Source organism: Vespa velutina, chromosome 3, assembly GCF_912470025.1.
Source record: "Vespa velutina chromosome 3, iVesVel2.1, whole genome shotgun sequence".
In the NCBI taxonomy this organism is placed as follows: domain Eukaryota; kingdom Metazoa; phylum Arthropoda; class Insecta; order Hymenoptera; family Vespidae; genus Vespa; species Vespa velutina.
In genome coordinates this window covers 3513272-3536287 of record NC_062190.1, presented here as the reverse complement: position 1 = coordinate 3536287, position 23016 = coordinate 3513272, and the positions used below count along the sequence as shown (strand labels likewise).

Here is a 23016-nt window from a genome sequence, read left to right as displayed (position 1 = left end):
AAGAATTGATATTCATGAGTTCTAATGACCAAGAAGACATTCACGATAAATAATTTCTGAATTACAAGTGAAATTGGTTCATGATTTTTTTATAATAATAAAAATACTCGCTTATAAGAAAAAGCGTCAAAGTGTTACTTTATATTTTTAAATAATTATTAATTAAATATTTAATCAATTTGAATTGATAAAAGAGAAGTCTTGATAAAGTTATTGCTTTTGAAATAGAAAAGTTGAGTCAAGTATATGCTAAAAAACAAAGAGACTTTTTTCAGATTCATATTTCGTAGGCATAGATGATAAGTTAATGAATTTTTAACTTACAGAATTTTCAGTAATTAATATACTGATTCTATCTCTCGGAAAGATAATAATCAGTTTCTATCCAAAAAAATATGGTTTATACTTTTCAAATACGTTAGGATTGTATTAGTATTTTATTCCATATTTTAGAATATGGAATCAAATTTTGTTGAATCAGTTTTTGAGTGATAATCGATTAAGTTAGGACACGAAGCAAAGAAAAGGCTATATGCTGAAGAAGTTCCCACAAACTGTAGTTCAAGAAGGCAACTATTGGCTGTTGAGTTATTTTCAAAGATTCATCAAAAACTTTCGAGAATGGTACTTAGTTATATTTTAATTTTACTATGTTGTCCCTCAAAATGCTCTTATGATAAAGTGTAGAAATATAGATTTGAAAGACTGAAACGACGTAACTTTTTGTTTTCGGTCCCACATTGCCACACGTACACGAATAGGATTCTTTTATATTTCATGACTTTTTATTATTAAAATGGAGGCATAAATTTTGCACATTTTCTTTTCCAAAATTCATTCGTATTAAAAATGTTTTACGTTAAACTTGAATGATAAATTTTGTATATTTTCTCTTTTCTAAAATTCAATTAAATTCATAATTTTATCTAAAAATAATCGAGTTTTATATTAGTCATAGCTCCGAAACGTATAGAATATTCACATGTCAACAGACTACTGAAAGTGCATTGAATCATTGTGCACAGGAAGCTGAATCGAGCACACAAGGAAGTATCAAGGTCCCAACTCGCTAGCATAAGCGACTAGGATTATTTGATATTTTCTCCTTTTCTTCTTCTTTTTCAGTCTGGATCATTGAGGAATAGATTCATTTGCAATCGGATGATTCCGATATATCGTCGAATAACTCGATTCATCATCGATTTTTACACGAGAATACGGGAAGAATAGAAGAACACTGGTGCGCGTGTCGGCGTGCACAAGGGTGGGTGTTCATGGGTGAGATTAAATTTCGTTTGATAGCTTGCAACACCCGGGAACATAGATTATAGAGTAGTTTTCCATTCACGTGAGTGCGAATAAAAGTTCTACTGTGAATTTCATTTTTTCGCTCGAAAATTCGATTAGATTACTTCGCGAATGCGGATTTTAGAGTAGTCACCGTTATTTTAACATTCATACGAATGTCATGAACGTGTAACAAAAGTCCTACTGTGGTTTCCGTTTTTTATTGTTTGATATTCGAACGAACGGTTGTGCTTAGTAATCCGTTATGTCCGAAGTTGATGGTGTCGGACAATGGAGCTATCCGTAAATATGCTCTCACACATCTTCTATTAGTTAAAAAGCCTAAAGCTCCCGAAGCGGAAAGACATTGCGGCATGGTATCATATAACAAAATCACGGAACGTGGATTTTAGAACAGAGTAGAATCATCGTTAATCCGTGGGTCTTCGAATGCAGCAACCACCATCAAGGTCGCTGATACTTAGGATGTATCGAAATCTTATGGGATGTAAGTATTACCGAGCGAATGATTGAATATTTTAAAACTTTTCCAATATCTTTTCAATCTAATTCCAACTAAACAATTGAAGTACTTACATCTTATATTAAAATCTAATCATAGTTCAACAAATAAATAGATTGGTAGAATTCTAAAATAATTTTTTAGAAAAACACATTAAAAAATTCTAATTTCTTTATTATTTTTATTTATTCTTATTAATTGTTGACGTACACGTGCGTTCGTCAATTGTTCACAGTACTTTCTCCTAAGGATCATATATTAGTAATATCATCCCAACTTGTTGGATACTCGCTAAGAAAATGTATAGATAAAAACTGTCCGAGCTTAGGCATTTTTAGTCAAGTACCTAGTTTTCAATAATGTGTCGAGCCGGGCAATAAATAAATAATGAAAGTAAACGCCTAGGCGCAACGAGCCAATGGTTGTTTGGCGTTTAGCCTTGAAATATTCATTGACACCCTCTAGTCTACAGGATTACTAGAACAAAATGGCACATATGGAATATTTAAACATTCCAACGAATTATCTTGACCCACCCCTGACCAATGGGCATCTATTCCTTTCCTTTCCATGCTCAGATCATACTTCAACTCCGCCCTTTTTATTCCCTTTCCTAATTTCACTACAGTCTTCGCGGATAGTTCTAAAGACGCCAAAAAGACAGTGAAGTTACATCTTTCAGACTTATGACATGTAGACTCTTGAGTCTTATTAAACATTACTGGCTAATAAACATCATTCCTTTAGAAATAGCCAGCACAACTAATTACATATCGTTACACAAAATACATCAACATTTGTATCTTATTTTAACAAATATACTATGATAGCTTCAATTCGCGCAATTTTTATTATCGCGCATCTACTTCGCGCGAGTTTCACGGGATTCTTTAATAAAACATGCGTTCTCCCATTAATTTGCGAAAACGCGGTGAGCGATATTTTGCTGACGGCCTTCAACGGTATTCTAGTTTAGTGTTGCCGCCCTTATTCATTGCGACTAGTAGGTTTATAACTCTGACGAGAAGGAAGAGATGGGAGAAATTCTCCGTGCAAATTGACTAACATTGCTGGTTCGGTGCGAGACGCGTATCTGGAAACGCTCTCGTAGTTGCGCCTTCACGACGCAACATTAATTTATATATCAATATAAATATTAAATAATCAGAAAAGTATAATCTGGCATATGGTTTTTGCTTATGTTTGTGAAATGCACTATTACTTTTACTACATAACAAAATTTTTGTCATACACTAAATCGATTTTTAGGTTACGAGTGGACATATGTAGCCTATATAAGCTTATATGCCGATGGTATAGTCGCATCTCTACTTTATATAAGGATAGTGTTTCCTTATTGTGCTTATAGTTAATATTTTGTCCATACTTGTCGCTGAAATCGTACACGATTCGAACGAAAGATGGTGCTCGTATGAAAATCAATTTCTGAGATTATTGGCAATAAAAGGTTATGTTTTATAGAATGACGTTATGAGTACACGTTTCTACAAGTTCTTATAACGCAATTTTATAATAAATATGTTAAAATGGAAAAGCCCTGTCGAACGTGCACTGACTTTAAAACATGGGTAAAGTTACAGCAGCAAATTTTTGATTCAGGAAAGGTATGTTTAATAGAAATAAATATTAAAAAAAAAAACAAAAAAAAAAAAAAAAATAGAAATAATCTATTTATCTCTTTTAGAATGATGCTCAAAAGCAGCAAGCAAATAATACTAGTACAAACATTACTACTACTCAACGTGATGATTGTCCGTTAACTAGAGATGAAATAGGTTCAAAAACATGGGCATTTTTACATACAATGGCAGCCCGCTATCCTGATCATCCAAGTGAAGAACAAAAAAGTGATATGAAAAAATTCATGTATATATTTTCTAAGTTTTATCCCTGCCACACTTGCGCAGAAGATTTTCAAGAACAATTAAAAAATATGCCACCACAAACTGACTCACAGAAAATCTTGAGTCAATGGCTATGTGCTGTTCATAATAAGGTAAACAAAAAGTTAGGTAAACCAGAATTTGATTGCAAATTAGTTGACCAAAGGTGGAGAGATGGATGGTTAGATGGTTCGTGTGATTGAATTAAAAAATGGCTCATAATCAGCAAGCATTTTCTCTGTTGAAATGAATAATAGATTTATCTTGAAGTTGTAAATACACGAATAAATACCTACAAAGATATTGGTAGGCAATACAGAAACATCAAAGATATATTCACAGTTACACAAGATTATATAAATGTTTGTTTATATGGATTTAATACAATATACATTTTTATGAACACTATTTTTAGGTAAATAATAATTTTAATGATATATGCATGCTAGAAATATTTTAAGATAAAAACATTCTAAAAGCATAATAATGATGTAAATATTATTTACACCTCATAGAAATTTTATCCATCATTTCGTACTTTTTACATATTACTCCTAAGAATAAGAGGAAGAGATAATAACAATTATGAGATTGTGAATGCTGTAACTACTTTTCGGAATCGAGGCTCATAACTGTGATTTTGTCCATTACCGCCAACTGGAACTACTTGGCATGTTCTAATATGAAATGGAAAACGCGAATTTGCAATAGTAGGCCGTGTAACGTAAAGAAATGTTGCATGCCCCACAAGAACAATCCAAAGAGAGCATCCTCTTACCACACTCTCCCTTATCCACTTGTCTACAAGCACAGTAATACACAGTACCTGTGAAATCGACAAAGCATCTTTGTATTTTCTATGTATATAGTAAAGCATGTCTATGGAATTATTAATAGTTAGCATTAATTAGTTAGCATATAATTAGTTAGCATTTTATATATATATATATTTATTATTTGCTTATGTGTTTGAATAAGTTTAATTAACTACCGTCAATGGATGACATAAGAACCATGCTGATCCTAAAGAAAGTAGAGATGCATAAAAATGGACTTTTTTTGTCATCTTCTTAGTTGTTTTAAAACAACGAAGAACAAATATAATCCATGCAATCAATTTCAATGCTACTAGTCCATAACCTGGTGGTGATTCATAGATATAAAGGACTAAACCAGGATCAAAGATCTCAAATTGATACATATATAACGCCAGCTGACAAGCTGCACTAAGACAAATGAAATATGTAAGCCATCGAATTTGTTTAGGTGTTAATGCACTTTTAGTGATAGTGTAGCCGAATGCTAACAGTAGCATAAGCACTGTATATAAAGTTTCTGAACATGCTTCTAAAAGATGACCCACTAAAGAAGCACTAGTTATAAAAACTCCTTTCAATGCGAGATTAAAATAACTGTAAATTTCTAATAAAATGCCCATTAGCTGACATAGAAGAGAACCCATAAATAATTTATATGAAACATGTAGGAGTCTTCTTGAACGTAATTGTACAGCTACATAAAAACATAATATGAGAAGTACTATATAAATGCAAGCTGTTATTAATAATTCTGGTAGTATATCTGTAATTAAAAAAATATCCATTAAAAATAATATATTACCATATTAAGTAAAGTAAAGATTTAGTAATAATAGTAAAGATTTTTACAGAAAAAATACTTGCAAAATTCATCTGCAGAAAAGTGTTCTTTCCATATGTTACCTGGAGGTGCATTTGTTAATGAAATCCAATATGTAACATTTAAACCTGTTTTAGTAGAACAATCTGATAATACGATGAACCACCATGTTGGTCTGGATGATTGAAATCTTCTGTAGCTATTGCAATGTAGCGATGAATTATTTTTTACATCACATCCAGATTTGATTGATGTCAATGCAGACAATTGTACTATCTGACCATTTGTTATGCTTAAAATAGATTCTTTTTCTTCGCATGTTTTGTTTGAAGGATACACACTAGGCCATTGATGAGGCGCATCATAATACAGTAAAAGATTTAGCGAACTATTTTCACCCTCAATTTCTAAATCATACCGAAATATGCCTTGTTTTGTGAGAAAACAAAATCTTGCAAGAAAGGCCCAATTCTGTAAAAAATATACATATTATCATCTTTACAAAACATATTGTTAAAAATATTTTTTTAAATGTTTTCATTTAATACGCTATATGTACATTGCATAATTTTATATGTATAATGATTTGTTTGGTTAATCGATAATTCATCAATTATAATTTAAACAGGCATAGAATGATTCACATTGAAATATTTTTATCGAATTCAAAAAAAAAATTATATAATTTCGTATATTTTTCAATTCAAACAACGTAACTTCGTAAAATGTTGCTATACGAAATATATTTTGCGTCTACAGATGCTTCTATTTCAAAAACTAAATAAATTTTTTTTTAATACATCACGCGTTATGAGAGTCCCACGAAGTATTTTACTATTTATATGATGCAACAAGGTTAAAAAAGTAATGCAGAATCTTAAAAATTTACTTGACATAATTAACTCTATATACTAGCGGATCGGAAAAGAATGTACTCAATCATAACTAGTACAAAGACTGAGTAGCTATATTGCGTTACCAAGTAGTTAACTTCTATGATCAATATTTTCTTTACTACTGGATCTACATAAATGTGACTCTTTCCATGAAATGTCGATGTTTATTTTTTTCTCTATATTGAAAAAACATAATATTTTCAAACATTATAAGTTAATTAAAAAAATATAAGTTAATTAAATCTAATGAAAAGTAAAAGGATTTTAGTTTTTGGAGTTTTTAAAATTCCTTTACCATTTTTGTATAATTTTCTATATTATCGACGTCTAAGTACAGAATTTAATTATTACTGATGCGAATATAAATTAAAAATAGAAATCTAGAATAAAAATCCATTTTACTAATTAATAATGTTCGATAGTATTCTTTTCAAGTTATATATTTATTTATTGGAAAAAAACAAACATTATTATTTATTATTATTAATGATTATGTTTTTTTAAAATGCTTAAATGATATTTATTATTAATTGTATTAATTCATTTAGAAAATAATATTATATTAATAACTACATCTTTTGTATGTATTTAATAAAAAATATTGCAAATTACTCGTAAAGAATGGAGTAGGTGTCGTGGTATATATAATTTAATTAGTTACTTCTTCGCAATGATCAAAATATTTCGAAAAATAGAAAGATTTGTAAAGAAAATGTTGAATTTAATAGAAAAAGAAAATCTCCCTGTGTAGCATAAATTATCGAAAAAGAAAAGATAGGAAACTTTAAAGTAGAAATACACGATTGTACCGACTGTACACTACAGATATAACATATCGAGGGACGCACTAATTATTTAATGAATAATTTCCGGCAAGAGCATGTCACATGTTTAACTTATCAAATTTTTTAAATTCAATATAGAAAATAATAGCATAGTTATGTTGATTAAGAAGAAATGTTGAAATTTACAGTAAAACATATTCATATTGTTTATTTAGATAATCGTCTAATATTGTTTATTTAGATATAAAATACTGAAAATTCTAACATTATTCTTATTGGCCAATACATTATATATATATATATATATATATATATAATAATAATAATAATATTATATATTATATATATCTATATATATATATTATATATATATATATAATATTTATTTATATATAGTATATGTATATATACTTCTATGTATGTTTTTTATATATTACATGTATATAATATCATATAATTATAAATATATATATTTATAGAGTATACTACAGATTTTGTAGATAAATGTATTTACAATTATTTTTATCTCTATTCTATGAACAAATAAAAATGTATTATTCTATTGAACAGGGAAAAAAAGGAAAGAGAAGTATAAAAGGAATCTGATTTTGTTCGTTGATAACGTAAGAGTTAAATTCAATTTTCTACGATACAAAAAAAAACATTTGCCTTGAAAAGATGTTGAATGTCATACCATTTCAACTCTAACTCGCAGGGAACTACGAGAAAATCCAGTTCAGGTAAGCTTCATATTCCTTACTCCATTTCCTATTCAAACAATATATCACGTTCTCCTCTGTTATTTAGAATCTGTTTAAGGTAAAAGACGATTTATTCTTACGTAATTCATACTCATTGGTCGATTTTTCCCTACTTTCGATCGTACCAATGTAAAATATGCGCGACACTAAAAATATCCCTTGTAATAAAATTAATAATGCTTATCATACATGTATATTAACTCGTAATTGATCCTTGATAGATTAGATATTTCGTATAAGATTATTTTTCATTCTGAAATTTATTTCATATTTTAAACATAATTTATCGCGAAGGGATACGAATGTAATAGAAAGAGATAAGCATCATCAAGTTTCTTTTCTTTTTTTATTATAATGTTATTTTTCTCCTTTGACATTAATTCATTACTGAGCGAGTTAATTTTAAATACATACATACATAAATCGATAACGTCCACTTATAACGCCATTGATAATTTATTTTTGAACACAGCTATGGGAAGATTCATTGTCGTATTTGCTTTTAATTTATGATAGCAGGATTGTTGTTAAATATATTTTAAGAAGAAGTCATATTATTTTTTTTTCATTATAGTTCTTTTTTTTCCTTTTTTCGGAAAACATAAACGATAATACGATAAGACTTCTTATCGCAGGAGTTTCTTATGGTTTTCTTACAGTGAAAATTATAATAGACGATTATCTAAAAAATAATTCAAGATATTCAAAAAAACATTCTATTAGATTCTTATTACATAAAAAACTGTATGTTTGCACTAGGAAAGCTCTCAGCTACAAAAAAAATTGTTAATTTTCACGAAAAAAAGAGATAAAATATGTTGAACGTTGCTATATAGGCGATTTTCAATAAATTAAAATGATAATATCTTATAAATATTTCCTAAGTGAGCATTTAAATATACAAATATGTATCTATAATTTATTACGAAGTACACATAAATCTATCTATATACAAATTCGGTTCGCGTATATTTATACAAACTAATATTCGAATCCTTCTATGTTTTTTCAGAATCAGTCTCAAAAATTGTTCCAAAGTATCAGTATATAAATATCATGTCGGAACGTAAAAGACAAAGAAAAACAACGAAGTTATTTAAATCAGAGAGGTTTAAATTTTCCATAAAAAAGAAAAGAAAAAAATGTTCACTATTACTATATGTAATATATATATATTATATATATATATATATATATATATATATATATATATATATATATATATATATATAAATACGTGATAGCATTGCAACGCGCCAAAGTAACAATAGTAAACAATGGCTGAAAAGTATTGATTTGATGATAATAAGAGTCCGTTGATATAAGAAAAGAAAATAAAAAAAAGTGTAAGAATAAGAGTTAATTGATACTATGAGACAACTTTACAGGTTTCTGAGCTAGACAAATGCAAATATTTATTATTAATATCTTCCCTTTCTCTCTCTCTCTCTCTCTCTCTCTCTCTCTCTCTCTCTTCTCTCCCTTTCTCTCTCTAGGCTCTATATCTGTCTCCCTTTCTCTCTATCTCGAAAGATACCCGCCGAGAAGTTCCGCGCGAGCATTCTCGGAGTTGAAAGTAGTACGCATGCGTCTGTAAAATCGTTTCGACCGCACCGCTCGAGATGCGGATAAAGCGGTGCATCGCGTTTGGGTTGACTTCAGGACCACACGAATAGAGCTGTCTAGCTGTTGTATATAAACTGTTAACTTGTCGATGAGGAAGGTAATAACTGGTGGAAGAAAAAAGCAAAGTGATAAGAAAAAAGGGAGAAAAAAAGAGAAACAGGATTGGCAAATGAATGACAACAACGACGAAGAGGGAATACTTGGAATTCTTTCAATTTTTATTTGACCACAAGAAAAATAAAGAAAAGCTTTTAAGAGAAATAGAAGAAAAATAATAACAAACATATCCAAGGAATCTATAGTGTTTTCTCTTGTTTTGTGTGATAAAAATTATTTACTTTATTGGACATGATTGTTTTTTTCTTGAGAAGAATAAAAGAAATATTTAAGGGATGAGCTGATATCGCTTTGTTCGGATTTTAAGAGAGAAAGAGAGAAAGAGAGAGAGAGAGAGAGAGAGAGAGAGAGAGAGAGAGAGAGAGAGAGAGAGAGAGAGAGAAAGAAAAAAAGAAAGAGAGAGAGAGAAAGAAAAAAAGAGAGAGAGAGAGAGAGAAAAAGAGGGAGAAGAGGAAAATGAGGGTGATCGTCAAAATGATAGCGATTATGTCTATTAACACCATTTTGTTATCAATAAAATAAACGTTTAGGTATGATAGGCAGGAAAAGAGAAAATTAAAAGTGATACGTTAAAGGAAGGAATATATCGTAAGACGAAATGAAATAGACAAGATAAGGAAATGTGTGATATTTGCATCGTCTAATACAGATTTATGTGGTTTTATCAGAATATGCGTGTATATGTGTGTCTATGTTGTATGTGTGTGTCCATGTTGTATGTGATAAACGACACAAAGTGAATATTATATTATCATTGTTATTTCTTTTTCCTTTCTTTATTTGTTTTTGTTTTTCTGTACTGGACAATTAGAAATTTGAAAAATTATTTTGTTTCAATAGATGCGCCAATAACGAGATAAATTTTCTTTGTTCTTCGATGTTTTATTCGTGTTTTGTACAAGCGATCATGATATCCACAAGTAATCGAATTGCTACGATTGATTAATATCAAACGAATCGTTTTGTCTCTATACATTCATTTATTTAATTATTAAATATTATTTCATGCAAGGTGAATATTCTTTATCTTTCAGGATCGATAAATTCAAGTGTTTTTTTTGATAAGATTAAATTTCAAAAAGAATGTGAACAATTCTTAAAATTGTAGTTATCACTAGTTTTATATGCTTTCAATTTTAATGTTCGTTTTCTCTTTTTTTTTTTTAAATCTTGAACGAAAGTTGAGCTAGTTAACCAGTTTCTACCATGTAGTATGTAAAAGTAAAAAAAAATTGATTTCGAAAAAAATCCACAAAATTATATATATATATATATATATATATATACATATATATATATATATATACATATATATATATATATATATATATATATATATATATATATATATACATATATATATATATATACATATGTACATAAAATATTTTAAAGCAACATTTTATCACAATTTTTGAAATGATCATATTCATGTTTATCGATAATCGAGAATGATTAATCTTCCAAATTTTATTTTATCAAATTTATTTTATCAAAATAAATCGAATATAATCGAATTTGAATTTACTTAGATTTTCTTTATGATTTTATTGTATATAAAAAGAAATCAAATTTTATTTAAAGAAATAAAGAGCTGACCTTTATATTTTGAAAAATCAAAAATTGTTATCGCGCAAAATTGGTATAACGTGAGACACAAATAATACATTTTTTGTTTTTGCGTTTGAACAATTATATATTGACATGTACATATGTATGTGTAATAATCGAGAGAAACTATTCACTTATCGACTTCTTTAGTAAAGAGGAAGGATGAAAAAACCAAGAAGTTATAAGATTAAATTGATTATAAATTTATGAAAATTATTATTTATTTTTCTTTTTAGGTATTGAACGCAAAATATGCTTTGGAGAGTGACAGAAAGCAAAGAAGAATTTTCGCCAGGCATGTTAACGTTTATCCGAAAATTTTTCGAAAATAAGAGATAACAAACTTTAAAAACCGGCTAAAGAATGAAGAAAAGATTGTTTTTCGGTTTCGTATGTGCCGTATTACTCTTTATCGTAATGACATCAAACGATAATACTATCGTGCAAAAAGTTACAAATTTTATTATAGCCGACAGCAATGATGTTTCATGTTACGAGATCTCCACTACTTATGGTTTTCCTCACTTAGAGTCTGGTACGTTTCTTTATTTAAGATATTATTCAATTTCAAACATTCAGATATAATTCAATTATAATATTCAGATATTATTCAATTGTAATATTCAGATGTACAAATTTGTATATATATATATACATATATATATATATATATATATATATATATATATATACTTTTCTTTTTTTCCGTCTCTCTGACATTTATCTTATTACTGAGGAAATATTATATAATCCGAATGTTATTATAAATTCTTATGAAATCGAAGAATTGGACTCGAAGAATTCCACGATTTTATACTCGTTGTTATTATTTATTATTTTTTTTTTTAAGAAACAAAAAACATTAAAAAATTTATCTTTTGCTATTATTAAATTTAATTACTACCATTTAAAAGTCTCTATTTCGATAATTTTTAATAACTTTAACCATTATTTATTATAGAAATATCTATTTGATACAAATTCGCGATTCGAATTTTGATAGAATAATATAATATAATTAATTATTATTTATTTTTTGTCATCACATATATATATATATATATATATATATATATATATATATGTGAAAATATACATCTGCTGTAACAATAAAAAGATAAGTTGTTTGTCTCACTGTACGTATTAATGTATATAATCAATCAATTCGTCATAAGTGAAGATTTCATTACTCATGTTATTCGCGAACGTATTATTCCATTAGAAATTATTAATATTGAGACAATGCAACCTATTAGCTTGAGAAAGAAAGGATACGATTATCTATGTATCTATATATATGTGTAGCTTAGCTCTTTGATGTAGGGAATTTTAAGAAAAAAAGATTTTAATTGCACAGAAGGTCGTGAAGTTACTGTTTCAATGTAAGATGAAAATCATTCCATATATAAGTATCAAAGTGTCGGGACACTTTTCATTCCACTATGTTCACAAAGAGTTAAGTACAATCTAATTAATTTATCGTTTTAATATGTTCATACGCGACTTGCCTTGAAGAAATAAAGTTAATAACAAATTCTAGAAAAATAAAGTGATGACACTATCAAAAGTATATATACGAAAATGTATATATACGAAATGTATACAAAAAAAATTTCAAAGAGAATGTGTATACGACTAAAAAAAATTTTTATATTCTAAAACATTCTAATTTTATAACATGTTTCGTGAGAATATTTATATGATTTATAATCGAGAGAAAATTGGATCTTTCCTTTTCTTTTTTTATAAATTTTTAAAATAATAAATTAGATTGTCTCTCTCTCTCTCTCTCTCTCTCTCTCTCTCTCTTTCTCTTTCTCTTTCTCTCTCACTCTCTTTCTCTCTCTTTTTCCCTAACTTCGTTTTTTTATTGTATTATCATTAATGATAATATAGAATGATACTTCATCAATAAATTATAATGAACATTAGAAAAATCTTTGGAAATTCAGTTTATAATGTATCTACAACATAAATTCGTTTTAAATGAATGACAAACGTACGTAACTTTAAATGCATCTCACGCGAAGGTCTGAAAGATTTACCGTGCAAGTCATCATTGAATATCCTTACTAATGTATTATAATAAATAATAGTTATCATGGTATAGAGTACGTGATCGTAATACAGAAATTGCGATCGTAGAATTATGATTACGTTGAAGTAAACGTTAAACCGTATGTCTAAATATGTAGTTATTACAAATTGAACGTTTGCATTAATAATCGAGTATGTCATGTCGACAATCAGAAAGAAAAGAGAGAGAGACAGAGAGAGAGAGAGAGAGAAAGAGAGAGAGAGAGAGAGAGAAGGAGAGAGAGAGAGACAAATTGTTTCTAAAACAGATAGGTTCTTTTCTTTTCCTTTGTAAATAATTTTAAGTAATGTTAAAGAGAAAATAATAATCGATTTAATTATATTTTTTGAAATTTCATACGAAAGTTTTCGGTGTTCTAAATAAATTATTATATCTGTGCTTTCAACAAAGAAATAGATTGCATTCTTTGTGTACGTATGAAATATGATAACCGCTGATGATAACATATTATTATGAAAATAAATGAGAAAACAAGAAAGATTTTCAATTTTTGTTTGAAATATCTCTGTGTTAATTCTTTGAACTTTTATCTCATTTTTTTAGACTGGAGATTTTTTATAACAATTTTTTCTTTCAAAATGTCATATTTTCATATCACTAAAATAATATATACATTTTTATCTAAACGAATAATTAGAAAATCGGCCAACATTTGTTAAATTCCTAAAAAGATTAAGTTTCAAAGATTTTCTGGCTATTCCTTTTATTTTTTTTTTTTATAGATTCTGTGAAACCTATACTCGGAAAGAATATATTTTTCCATGAGACGTCCTGTTTCGATGAAAAAGGAATTGTTTTGAATCCACGTCAGGCTTGTGCTGTAGAATCGGCGGCTCTCATGAATCCGGAAAGTACAATATATCTTTTATTTCTTAGTCCTTCGCCGATATCCTTGGAAACGAAAGAAATGATAAAGCAATTGTCGAGTTATCCGAACGTCAAGATTAGAAGGATTTTCCCAGAAACTTATACGAAAGACACGCCGTTGGAAGATTGGTACAAAAGTGGTACCTTGATGAAGAGTAGATGGAGACGTAGTCATATGTCGGACATTTTGAGATATTTAACTCTTTGGAAATATGGAGGAATATATCTTGACTTGGACGTCGTCGTTACAACGTAAGTTATTTTTCTTTCTTCTTATATATATATATCTTGTTTTTTGTTTGTTTGTAATTAGAGCTTCACAAAGTTTTGTTTTATTTTATTACTTTGAAGCATACGCATCCAAAATAGAAAAGATAATGATACAAATAATTTTCCGTAAGTGCTTTACAAGATTGTATTTATTTCTTTCTTACAAAACGAAAGATACAGGAATGTGAATCTCATAAAAATTTTATATATAGCTCTATTTTCATTATGATGTTCATCATGTGTCATGTATGTATGTATGTACATACAAATGAACATATATATATATATGTAATCTTTATCGTGAAACAAATACTGACAAGATCGCTAGTCTCGAAGTATTATTACACATATGAATAGACAGTTCGTGTAAATGTTCTGCTTTCCAGATAGAGTGAAGGATAATATCACTTTCATTCAAAATAAATAATTCCTGTCCCATTAGATAAATACTATTTATCGTCTTCCATTTTATGTTTATCGTATATACGTATTATGCACACACGTGCGCGCGCGCACACACACACATTCATATGCATATATTTGATACAGCCTATTTGCTATTACGCATTGATATTTAATGGAAATGTTATTCAGGAATACTTTGTCGTTGAATATTAAAAAAAAACAGTAAACACGGTTATCATAGACTTTTGTCTCGTAGTATATAATCGTGTTACCTCCTATCAAATATCAAATAAGTACTTAAACTGCGTGTTGCCTTTTGCAACACCAAGTTTTGATCTTTTAATTAAATTTCGATGTATATCAGTAAATAAGTTTCATATATGCATAATTCTATATGCACATATTATCCATTCTTGAAATTCTTGAATTTTTTTTTTACGGGAGTTTCGTAAACAATTGACTATAAATACCGTCCATAAATAACAATACAATAAATGTAAGACCTGAAAACGTGCAATTCAGTTTATATTCATAAAGACCTTTATTACATTAAAAATGATTTTCTCAACAATTTATTAAGCAAATGTAATTTTATTTTAAATCATCAAAATTTATCTCAATGTTACGTACAATATCGTGTAGAAAAAGTTATGTAATGTCATCTAAAAAATTAGAAGGGACTTCAACTTTTTATTGAAAAGATAGTATTTTTGATATTTCTTGACGATGAAGCATTAATAATTTTATTGTCACACTATCGGAAGTATTTGAATAATCGTGACGATCGTTACAATAAACACTCTGTATATTATTGTGGCCAAGAAAATATTTGGGAACATATTTTATATAATAGATATTATTACATGAGAAATATATAAATATTTTATTAAAATTAGACAAGTATTACAGCAACACAATGCTTATGTTTATTGCCTCGAGATCGATCTTTTCAAGAACTAACTTTTTTCCAACCAAATACTTTTATCGTTCTCTTGGAATTTTTACACGATCTTCTAGAATGATCGAATTGTACGATGTCTACTCAGCGGCACTAATAAAAAAAAACAAATCTATATTTTGCCTCTGAAAATCGACATTGTCTTTGTGGTCGTTTTTTTTTTTTTACATTTTAATTTATTATATTTATAATATAATATTTTAAATATATTATATTTATAATCCAACCGTAAAAGTGCTTACGTGGGTTAATTTCGAATCAGAAACGATCAAAATGAGCGATATTTAATTTATTATTTATATTAAATATATTTCCAGTTAAATTATTATTATTAGTTGAATATGATTGTTTAATAAAATAAAATTTATAGTTTAATAGAATGAAATTTGTTTTTTTTTCTTTTAAAACGATAATAATTTTGTAAAGTGAAGAACTTATCTATGATAAGTTGATATCGAATAATAATAAATAAAACAAAATAAATATATTTGTCAGGTCATTGGAAAATTTAACAAATTTTGCTGGTGCCGAGGATTGGGATGACGTAGCAGCCGGTGTTTTGGGTTTCAGTTCGAATAAGCTTGGACGACGTATGGCGGATGCCTGCCTTCGTGATTTGAAAAAAAATTTTCGTGGTAATGATTGGGGTAACAATGGACCTGGTGTTATCACGAGAATTTTACAAAAAATATGTTCTACCAAATACGTAAGTACATATTCCACATTTTGCGAAAACAAAAGATTTATGAACTTATTTAAATATATATATATATAATTTATAATTAAGGAATTGAGTGGAAAAAATGCACTTCTATAAAAATATCATTTTGTGATACAAGTTTTTAAAATTTTCACTTTTGTATATCTCCGTAATTTTACTTGTTTGGAATACTATAAATTACAGATTTCTTTATTATTGTAGTAATTTAATTTTTGATAGGTAAGCAGTCTTTCAGTACTATTACAGAAAAATATTGTTTTTGATAGAAGTATAAGTGTCCTTTTCCCATAAATTGAAAAATAAAAAAAATTATACTACAGTCTTCATTCATTATTTATTATTAAATAATAAATACAACTCTTTAAAAAGCAACTCTTTAAAAAGTATTAAAAAATATATTAAAAAATAAAAAATATAAGCAACAAAATATTTAATATTAGTATATTAGATCTTGAATCATTGTCATTATTATTTTCATTCTTTTCATTTATCTTTTTCATTTGTCTAATGTTTTGATCTTCTTTATTTCTCAAATATTTCATTAAATTTTTTAAGTTTTTTAATTTTTCTAGTTTAAAATTAAGTTACAGGTTAGAAATACAAATTTAAATTCAAACTGTCATGTCCTTTTTCCAAAATAAATGAGGGAGCTAAATAATCCTTTGTAAGATTTAGCAACAAGTAATGTTTTCCAAGTTAAATATTTTAACTGATAGTAATTTCATAAAGTAAACTTATATTCTATTCTGAATAGATTTTTTTAAAAAACCATTTAATTCTTTTTTTCAAGCCTTTATTAAGCTCGCACTTCCGATAATTACAAAAGGAATTAGGTTTCTTTTATATTTATCCATGATTTTACGATAAACATATAAGAGTCTTTATTTTATATTTAAAATAAACATTTAAGAGTTTTTACTTTAATCGCTTTTACAGGCTACATAATAAAGTTTTTAGCACTTGTTCATAGGCTGAGAATTAAAGTCCATAGCTCCAATTGCAAAATGTAATTTTCATATAAAAGAAGAGTATTTTTACAGATAGAAATAATTTAATGAAAAAGAGCACTTCTTAAAAAATGTCCTTTTTCCATTCAACTCTTCGATTAAAATAAGAGAAAAAATAAAATAAAATATACATTTTTCTCCGAACTCAAGGAGAACATTTTTACAAAATGTAATACTATAAAATACAATTTTTTATAAATAAATTTTCAATTCTTCGGATCGAATCAGATAGTTTAGGATATTTATTATTAGTGTGTAATAAAATCATATTGTCGTATCAAATTCAAATGCACGAACTAACTCAATACTCTAGTGCTTATGGTAAATTTATTCGAATTCTACCCTATTAAGTTCTTACATATGTACGTAGTTCATCGATCCAAGAGTCCACGATGATAAATCGATTAGGATTAAAATTTAACGGGTCTTTATTTCCAACAGACTCGAGATATGTCGGTGTCACGTTGCCACGGCTTCAAAGTTTTTCCACCCTCTGCTTTCTATCCAATTCATTACAAGAAGTGGATAAAATATTTCGAGGAGAAGAACATTAATTCAACGATGGAGATATTGAAGCAAGCTCGGGCGATACACGTGTGGAACAAACTCAGTAAATCGAAGAAAATTCATGTGAATAGCAACGTTCCTTATGTCGTTATAGCTCGCAAATATTGTCCGAAAGTATTTTCGAATTGTGGTAATATCTTCTAGAAAATCGGACAAGAAATCAAGGAAGTGAATTTTAACATATCGGTGACTGTCTTAATACATTTATTGTTTCGTTTACTTTATTTTTATAAATTTTATTAACAGTTTATTTCTTTTACAATTTATATATTTTTTGTTTATATAACGAAGAGATAAATATGATATAAACATAGAAAAAAGAAAACGTAAAATTAATTCTTTTTTTACAATTCTTTTGTGTTTCAACGAACGTAATTTTATTATAATTAATTGTTTTAAAAATATTAATTAATATTCGACAAATTAATAGATATTTTACGTTTGTACAAATTTAAAAAAAGTTTTTCAATTTTATGAAAAATTAATTTACCTTGTAATTTCAAGAGATAATGAAGTACACACATATCAAACAATAGATTTAAGTTTATAATATCAAAGAAATAGGGCGTTGATGTGTGTATTATTATTATCCAAAGAACAATAATAACTTATTGCAGATATAGTTACATATCTATATATACGTAGTTATACGTGTATAGTTCGTATATTAGTATTAACATAAATATCATTAGATTAGAAAGATAGAAAGAAAATAAAAAAGAAGGAGAGGAATGTATTTCGTGTAAGTAATAATCATGATTGTGATTATTTATCTCGATATCATATCATATCATTTAAAAAAGCAATGAATTATTAAGAATCTGAAATGTATTTTATCGATATGAAATATTTATTCAAAGTTGACACTTTAACAAACTTTTTACATGCAAGAAGTGGAAACTTTTCTGTGGCATAAACAAAAAAGAAAATAAATGAATAAAAATAAAATAAAATAAAGTAAAATAAAATAAGAATATTGAAAAAGAAAGAAAGATAATAGATATGAAATACAATAACAATATTCAAGGAGATAATAAATAATGGACTTAACATGTTAAACAAAAAAAATTTTCATGGATGTGTATGAAAATTATTTTAATTAAAAATAAAATGATTAAGGCATGGAGACAAGAACGTTTAGATATAAGTTAATAAATTGTAAAATGAATAATTAGAACATATAATGTTTTTTTTTTAATTGGAATGGGAAAGAAATAATTAATTTATTCTTTTATTAGAAGAAAAATTAAATTTTCAAATTGAATGGTCAACAAATTAAAATTAAAGTGTGTTTTTGGCACGTGATTGTTAATTAATTGAAAAGAATTTATGTATGTGAGTAGATAATTTCAAATAAATACAAAATATTATTATACAATAGATTTGTGAAAAATAGATATGAAAATATGTGATGGCATAACGTTTTTATAGAGAATCGATTTTCATTGCGTCGTCCTAATAAATACAAACAATTAAGAAAGGAAAAGGATGACAGATTAATAGCAAATTCGACAAAGTAAGAAAGAAAAATATTAATAAGTGTGACAATCCCCTTCTACGTTTCTCATACATAAACATCATACGAAAAAAGTTAATGTTAATCCTTATTAATTGTAAGATTACGATCAACTGATAACATGTTATAGAAGTAGAATAGTTCGATTTATTATACCGTTGATTTTCGATTCATCATTAGTTTTAAAATTATTTAATTTCCCAAAATTTATAATCTATTTAAAATTTTATTATCATTGTATTTATTTATTGAATGTTCAGCAAAACTTCATTTATTTTACATTAGAATATCGTTGCGCGAAGAACAATCTTTAAAAATCTCTTTTCTAAGCAAAACAAGAAAAAAGAAAAAAACAAAGAATAATTTATTACGTTAAGAAATTTAATTGAAATAAAAAAAAAAAAAAATATATATATATATATATATATATATAGACATAAACGTCGTATTAACGTGCCATTCGTGTCATCGATTATTGGACATATAAACCGCTTGCTGTTATTTAATAGCGCTTATCACTTTTGTGAAAAATTAATAGTGATAATATATCAGTATTAGACCAATAATCGAACCATGTTCCTAAAGAGCTTGACAGTGTATAACTGTAAAATGAAGTAAGATTAAAATCTTGTATCCTGTTTTCTAAAACTCTATGTTTTTCGTAAATAAATAAAGAGAGAGTTTCTCTTGGATGTAATGCGATTATGTTTAATCTCTCGAACCTAACGATATGTTTTTTCTTTTATTTTCTGAAACTTATGAAAACAACAATACATTAAACCCATTTGCTTCCCTAAGTGGGATAATCCACACATCACGATTTTTCAATTATCATCAGCCATGGAATATTCTGCTCTTGACAATATTCTCCTGTCATCGTAAAATATTTTGAATGAATGTTTTATGAGCAATATATGCAGAAGGATTTCGAGGTTTAGAAATTATAGAACTTAGTTATCATCATATTTTTTCTTATTCATTGTCATTTAGACCTTTTTAATCGCTATTAAAACATTGGCTATTTCTAATATAAATACAAATTTTTAAATTAACTTAATTTTATAACTTTAAAAAAAATAAAATTTAATTAGCACAATGAATGGCGAACATTTTTCCGATTCAGAGTTTAAGGTGGAAATAGGAGAAAGTCGAAAGCTTTTGCGTCCTATTCCATCCAGTGATAGCAATAAAGATGATCAGTATAATACTTGTGTAAATGGAGATTTTTTTTGAAAGCAAGAAAATCTTACACCAAAAATATATAATTTATTCGCCATAAGTAGTGCAACAGTCAACACTGGAAATAGGTCTAGGAAAGAAGTTTTTAAATTGTTTTTCAATAACGAATTAGCTTAAAAAATTATACTGGAGACAAAGTAATATGGAGCTAAAACGGAGTAAAACGGAAACTTTAAAAAATTAAGGAAGATGAACTAAAAGTATATATAGTGTTAAATATTTTAATGAGTATAATTCAAAAAACCTACTGTACAAAGTTATTGGAGTATAAATAAAAGTACAGAAACTCTATATTTCAAGGACATTATATCCGCGCAAAAGATTCCTAGACATTTCCACAAATTTACCATTGCCAACAATAATTATATTTCTAATGATCTTAATTAACAAAAATTATAAAATTTTCCGATATGATCGCTAAAAATTTCATATGTACACATGTATAAACTGTATAAAAAATATTTCCATCAGTGAGTCATTAATGCAATGTAGAAACTATTTAAATTATATACAATTCATTTGAACCAAAAGAACGAGATTTGGTATCAAATTTTATAAATTATGTGATCCTCAAGAAAGATATATACATAATTTCAAAATATACATTGGAAAAGACAAAATGAATGATTCTGGATCTGCTAGTATAAATATCGTGATGAATTTAATGAAAAAAAGTGAACTATTACATCAAGAATACTGTCTTTATATAGATAATTGATTCAGTTCACCGACTTTATATCATGAATTGTATAATATGCAAAGAAATATTAAAATTTTGAAATCAACAGAAGTAATCAATTATAATAAAAATATGGATGGAATTAATGTAGGAAACCAGATGTTAAATAAATTTTACGTATGTAAGGAAGCATACAAAAAATATTTTTTTATTTTGTGAATATAGTGCAGTTAAATAGTTATATCACCTTCAAAAACAATAAAAAGGATCGAGCTTTACACATTTATAAGCATAAACTAGCGAAACAAATTATTGTCAAACATTCAAAAAAATAAAAGGATAAGAGAGATAAATGATTTCTTAACAAAATGCATTAGCCAACTCTTTCTCAAAAGAATAACTCCAACGGAGGCATAGGAAATAAAAATATTAAAGTGATGCAATTAATGTTTATCTAAGTAAAAGAGAAGCTGTTTTTAAATATGATATTTACAATGTACCTTTATATAAAGATAATTTTAAAAATTATCATATTAATTAAAAAAATCTACTAAACTATCTAAATTTATTTATTCTACAAATACATAATATTATTTTTTGTTTAATTATTACAAGTAATTTCTAAGTAAAATCAATAATAAAGAAAAACTATTATTGTACGGTTTTGCACGGTTATACGGGCCGGGTATTAATTGAACGTCTCGGATGAATAATGTTATTCAGCGTATTCAGAAGTGTTTATTCTTTCTTGAACAGAACTTCAGTAAGCCGATTTGTAAATCGATCAATAATTTAATGATGATGATAATGATAATGATAATAATGATAATAATGATGATGATGATGATGATGATGATGATGAAGATGATAATAATGATAATAATAATAATAATAATAATGATAATAATAATAATAATGATAATAATAATGATAATAATGATAATGATAATAATAATGATAATAATAATAATAATAATAATGATAATGATAATAATAATGATAATAATAATAATAATAATAATAATAATAATAATAATAATAATAATGATAATAATAATAATAATAATAATGATAATAATGATAATAATAATAATAATAATAATGATAATAATAATAATAATAATAATAATAATGATGATAATAATAATAATAATAATAATAATAATAATAATAATAATGATAATAATAATAATAATAATAATAATAATAATAATAATGATAATGATAAAAATAATGATTATAATGATAATAATAATAATGATAATGATAAAAATAATGATTATAATGATAATAATAATAATGATAATGATAAAAATAATAATAATAATAATAATAATAATAATAATAATAATAATAATAATAATAATAATAATAATAATAATAATGATGATGATGATAATAATAATAATAATAATAATAATAATAATAATAATAATAATAATAATAATAATAATAATAATAATAATGATAATAATAATAATAATAATAATGATAGTAATAATAATAATGATAATAATAATAATAATAATAATAATAATGAT

The 23016-nt window shown here is 26.5% G+C and overlaps 3 protein-coding genes across 6 annotated transcripts; 2 read left to right on the top strand and 1 right to left on the bottom strand.

Annotated features, from left to right (window-relative positions):
* Nucleotides 1-2686: 2686 nt before the first annotated feature.
* LOC124947715 (FAD-linked sulfhydryl oxidase ALR) lies at nucleotides 2687-5166 on the top strand. The gene is made up of 5 exons (XM_047490248.1): nucleotides 2687-2982; nucleotides 3080-3435; nucleotides 3516-3827; nucleotides 3972-4129; nucleotides 4274-5166. The coding sequence occupies exons 2-5, from the start codon at nucleotides 3358-3360 to the stop codon at nucleotides 4344-4346; spliced, it is 621 nt and encodes a 206-aa protein (XP_047346204.1). The 5' UTR covers nucleotides 2687-2982; nucleotides 3080-3357; the 3' UTR covers nucleotides 4347-5166.
* LOC124947713 (transmembrane protein 145-like) lies at nucleotides 3434-6348 on the bottom strand. The gene is made up of 4 exons (XM_047490242.1): nucleotides 6153-6348; nucleotides 5397-5823; nucleotides 4706-5295; nucleotides 3434-4540 (listed from the first exon to the last, which is right to left on the bottom strand). The coding sequence occupies exons 1-4, from the start codon at nucleotides 6246-6248 to the stop codon at nucleotides 4298-4300; spliced, it is 1356 nt and encodes a 451-aa protein (XP_047346198.1). The 5' UTR covers nucleotides 6249-6348; the 3' UTR covers nucleotides 3434-4297.
* Nucleotides 4124-18357, top strand: LOC124947714 (lactosylceramide 4-alpha-galactosyltransferase-like). 4 transcript variants are annotated; one of them, XM_047490247.1, is made up of 6 exons: nucleotides 4124-4958; nucleotides 7604-7773; nucleotides 11385-11683; nucleotides 13969-14365; nucleotides 16242-16452; nucleotides 17916-18357. In XM_047490247.1, exons 3-6 carry the CDS (start codon nucleotides 11512-11514, stop codon nucleotides 18183-18185), a joined length of 1050 nt encoding a protein of 349 aa, XP_047346203.1. In that variant the 5' UTR covers nucleotides 4124-4958; nucleotides 7604-7773; nucleotides 11385-11511; the 3' UTR covers nucleotides 18186-18357. The 4 variants fall into 4 exon arrangements, with proteins under 4 accessions (XP_047346203.1, XP_047346201.1, XP_047346200.1 ...); XM_047490245.1 differs by lacking the exons at nucleotides 4124-4958; nucleotides 7604-7773 and adding an exon at nucleotides 9177-9517; XM_047490244.1 differs by lacking the exons at nucleotides 4124-4958; nucleotides 7604-7773 and adding an exon at nucleotides 9177-10273.
* The last annotated feature ends 4659 nt before the right edge of the window (nucleotides 18358-23016 follow it).